General features: G+C 35.2%; 1 protein-coding gene across 1 annotated transcript; it reads right to left on the bottom strand.

The window, feature by feature from the left end:
- Positions 1 to 1,168: 1,168 nt before the first annotated feature.
- Positions 1,169 to 2,413, bottom strand: LOC134744783 (glycylpeptide N-tetradecanoyltransferase 2-like). The gene has a single exon (XM_063678694.1). The coding sequence runs from the start codon at positions 2,387 to 2,389 to the stop codon at positions 1,169 to 1,171; it is 1,221 nt and encodes a 406-aa protein (XP_063534764.1). The 5' UTR covers positions 2,390 to 2,413.
- Between the last annotated feature and the right edge of the window lie 2,078 nt (positions 2,414 to 4,491).

Genomic DNA, 4,491 nt, shown 5'->3' with positions numbered 1-4,491 from the left:
TTGTACAGTTCGTATTTGACAAGCATAGTATCAATTCATTGTAAAACTATTGAATTTTGTTTAGTTTGTTTTAATGAAGAATTATATAGATGGATGAGTAAGAATAAGGAGTGTGTTACTTAGTTAATTTCAGAATAATGTTTGACAGTATTAAATTAGAGTATCTGACCTAGTTACGTGTTCTATGCAATAACCATAATTGTCAATATCATTTGAATGGTACTTGCAATAATTTTAGTCGGGTAAAATTACGATACTTACCTACAATGAAATAACAATTATTGTAGTATTAAAGGGGCAAACTTAAGATATTGGAAAGAGTTGATAATTATGTACCCATCGATTTAACGGCTATTTATCACAGATTATTCTTTTATAGGTACATATTAGAAATTTTCAAAAAAAATGCATGATGAAGTTGCAGGTAGCTTTAAAACTCGTGACCGTGAGTAAAAATAGTCATTGATAAGTATCCTACTTCTTTGTTAGCAACTGAAAACAAGAAATTGGCAGATAGTATTGTGATAGATAATGTATTTATGAGAATTTATATAGATTATATTATCGTGATTTCTGTAAATCAAATGAGGATCCAAGGAAGTTGAGACTTAAATGACGTGAGCGTGCGTCTTAAGTCTGATTGTTGTTTGACGTGAGCGTGCGTCTAAAGTTTGATTTTTGTTTGACGTGAGCGTGCGTCAAGGAAGTTGAAACCTAAATGACGTGAGCGTGCGTCTAGTTTGATTTTGTTTGACGTGAGCGTGCGTCAGGGAAGTTGAAACTTAAAAGAAGCATCACACTATAAGAAAAGGAAAATTACTCGTGTAAGAAATTCTAGTCTCACGACGAAATTAAATACATTATGACAATTGACAACTTAAGGCTACATTTTAAATCGTCGTCATGTTCAAATATTGTGGAATTCACCTTTAGTTGTATTATATATTTTATATGACTATGTAAATCAACAACTATTGATTTTATTAAAAAAAGGTAAACCACCACCACCCTTCGTAACATTAGAAAACATATAACAAATAAAATTGAGTGTGATGGGCATTATAATTTTGAAAAGATCGGCTGATTAATTAATTAAACAATTTCCAAATTCTTTTATTCAAAACAACATGTTCTATTTAAAACAACACAAAACCATTCAATATTTTCGTTATTGTAAAACTAAACCAATTTTATTTGGTGTTATGCTAGGACACCGCCAGTTATACAAATAGTACTGCAAATTACCATTACCTAGGTGAAATTTCAGTGGTTCCAAGAACTCCTTATTATCCATCAGGTCCAATGCGTAGAATATATCAAACCCTGAGTTCTTTGCAGTTACCAACGCATCATGCATTAAATCTACCCATGGGGTTTTGGTTGACACATTGTAAAACGCGTAAGCGGCTTTTATTGTATCGTATACTGGGTGTTGAGCTACCATAGTAAATGGCAGTGTGTAATAGCTTACAAATTCTGTGATAGATCCATCTGATGCTTCCACAACAAAGCTGTCAATAATATCTGACTGTGGCATAAACCAATGTTTAAAGTCATCCTCATTAAAGATGGGAGTCAAATCAAACTTACTCAAATAGTTTTTTAACAAAAGAAATGCTTTTTCACAATCTTGTGGCTCTAGTTTCCGAAAACCTGGCGTCTTAGGCAAATTTGGGAGTTTATCAAGTGTCAGAGCTTTTTTCATAGTCATGTTTATTGGCAGTTGAGTAAATTTAACAGCAATCAGTTTTTTAGGGTTGAGGGATCTAACCCAATAGTTGCATGTACAAATTGGTTTAGGCAACACGATACCAGCCGTGTAAACAGCTAGATATATCTGACTCAATTTAACTCTCCTATACATCTCTTTCATCAGAACTGGGGCTAACCTTTTAGAACGCAGTTTCTTGTGTATGCAAAAAAAGTTCATTTCAACAGCAGTTTGCACTTGATCATAAATCCTTAATCGGGCTGGTACAGATGAAATGAAGGCCACTAATTTTCCAGATTTGACCTCCCTCATACCATAGAGTAAATCTCGTTTAAAACCAGGAGGATGGAGTACCCACTTGAGGAAATCCATTTGGTAGTTAAAGCGGAACATACAGTCCTCATCTTCCAAATAATTCTCATTTAGCAGTGTGTACAACTCCTTCAAGACCAAAGGCTCGTTTAAATTTAAGGTATCCCACTTAAAGCCATCAGGTAAGCTGACTTCTGCTAAATCTGAAGGTTCCACATTAAGCCGCTCGGGTGCCACGATAGGATCATTAGAAACAACTTTTTCATCAATATTAGATACAGGCTGCGTACACCAAAACTGATATGACTTGTGGAAAGCTTCTTCAATGTTTTTAGCTGGTTTCGGTTGTAGATTGGTGGCATACATTGTCAAATTTATATCTTCAATGGATATGTTTGCGTCAGCGGCACCAGAATTTGTCTCTTTAACTATGACATCGGCGGCAGAACTTGATGCGCAATAGTTGCAATCGTCACTACTAGGCTTTCTCTTTTTATTATTCTTCTGTTTAGGTTTGATTTCATTGTCTTTGTGCAGTTTTGCACTTGTTTTTGTAGCACTTTTGTCATTTATTTTGCAGAATAATTTTGTAATAAGATGATTAATGAAATCCATGATATAAAACGTTATAATTAAAGCAAATTCTTAATACACTATGTCAATACATTCTGAATACATGACTTTGACAATAGTATGACATAAGTCCACGGAGGTGCATTGGGCAATGGGTCATAGACATACTGAACTGCACATACATTTAATATTTATTTATTTATTTTAAACTTTATTGCACAAGAACAAGTACATAAGGCTGACTATAGGCGGAAATAAGTTTAACTTCTCATTTTCTGTCCCCTCTGCTAAAACGCCTCATATCAAGACACAAGCGGCCAAGGTGTTGACAAATATCTGAACGAAGCCTCTATTGTCAAGACGTTAAACCGCGCGGTTGTTTAATGCGATAAACGCAGCGTTGAACGCATGCGTTAACGGAATGTATTTAAAATGACAATGCGCTTATCGCTGCATTTACCGTGTAAAACAATAAAGTGTCTTAGTGTCATTAGATTATCTGAGTCGCTTAAGCGTTAATTTCCAGCTTTTAAGAATTACTTAAAAAAGTCATTGATGTTGAATGCTTATTACAGAGTCGAGGACTACTTGACAGACAAACATCCAAACCAGAAACTGTAATAAAAACAAGTAACAATTGAAATCGTTGTATTATGTGTAGGATTAGAGTTATAGGTGACACAGCCACAGCTCACTATTTTATGTAGGTATTTCATAACAATCACTCAGATTTATATAATATTATATTATAGAGTTAAACCAAGAAAAGTCTGCAGATTTTGACAGCACAGGCAGTGGAGGTGTTATTTTTAAACGTCAAACTTCTATGAAATTATGACGTATAACAGGGCCAAGATCATAAACAAGTCTGCATGAAATCAGAACTACCGGATTTGACGTAAATTAAACCCGTACTTTTAGGCGACAAAGTTAATGTATCATGCACGCTCTTAGATCCGATTAAATTCGAAAATAATGTGGTTCCGTTTCAGTCTACCGTGAAAAACCTCGGTCTTATCGTTGACAGTGGTTTGACTTGGACCTCCCAGGTGTCTGAAATTTGTCGCAAAGTAACCAACATGCTTAGATCTCTCTATAGGTTCAAGAACTCTCTCCCAGTTAGCACAAAAACTGTTATTATTCAGGCATTGGTGTTACCCGTGATTGATTATGCAGATGTGTGTTACTCTAATATTAGCCAGGAGTTACTCAACAAACTAAACAGACTACTGAATAGTTGCATTAGGTTCATATATGGACTTCGTAAATACGATCACGTATCGGCCTTCCGCCGCAAACTGAACTGGCTTCCCATCCGTGAACGCAGGTCACTAAGAATTCTCTGCACCCTTTACTCTATATTATTTGATCCTGCCGCTCCTGATTACCTTAAATCTAAATTCAATTTTGTAGCACCACGTCCCGGTTGCGAGTTGCGTACATCTCGAAGTCTGAAACTGACCATTCCCCATCACCGCACTGGCTTTGTTTCCAACTCTTTCGCCCTTCAGGCAATTCGTCTTTGGAACGATCTCCCTCTTCCTTTAAGGCAAGCACAGAGCAAATTTTCTTTTAAAAGAAAATTACGTAAGCACCTCTCTAACTCGCTTAAAAATAAATGATCCGCATGTTACTTGTATACTTGGGTACATAATACAATATTTATTTATATATGTATGTATGTATGCATGTTTGTATATATGTAGGTATATATTGTTATTATTCTTATGTGTAAGTGTATAAATAAAATATATATTGTTCAGAATAATTCGATTTGTGTTTCATATTTCCTCTCGCTTTCTACAATCCTGCACTAACTACACGTTTCTGTTTGACCCAATGGTTGACTGGTAGAGAATGCCTTAAGGTATTAAGTCCGCCTTTTGTACAATTTT

Source organism: Cydia strobilella, chromosome 10, assembly GCF_947568885.1.
Source record: "Cydia strobilella chromosome 10, ilCydStro3.1, whole genome shotgun sequence".
Taxonomy (NCBI): domain Eukaryota; kingdom Metazoa; phylum Arthropoda; class Insecta; order Lepidoptera; family Tortricidae; genus Cydia; species Cydia strobilella.
The sequence above is the reverse complement of the archived record's forward strand: the minus strand, read 5'-3'. Positions and strand labels throughout refer to the sequence as shown.

Excerpts from the sequence above, each read along its gene's own strand:
- LOC134744783 (XM_063678694.1), bottom strand. The coding sequence starts at position 2,389 with ATGTATGCCACCAATCTACAACCGAAACCAGCTAAAAACATTGAAGAA.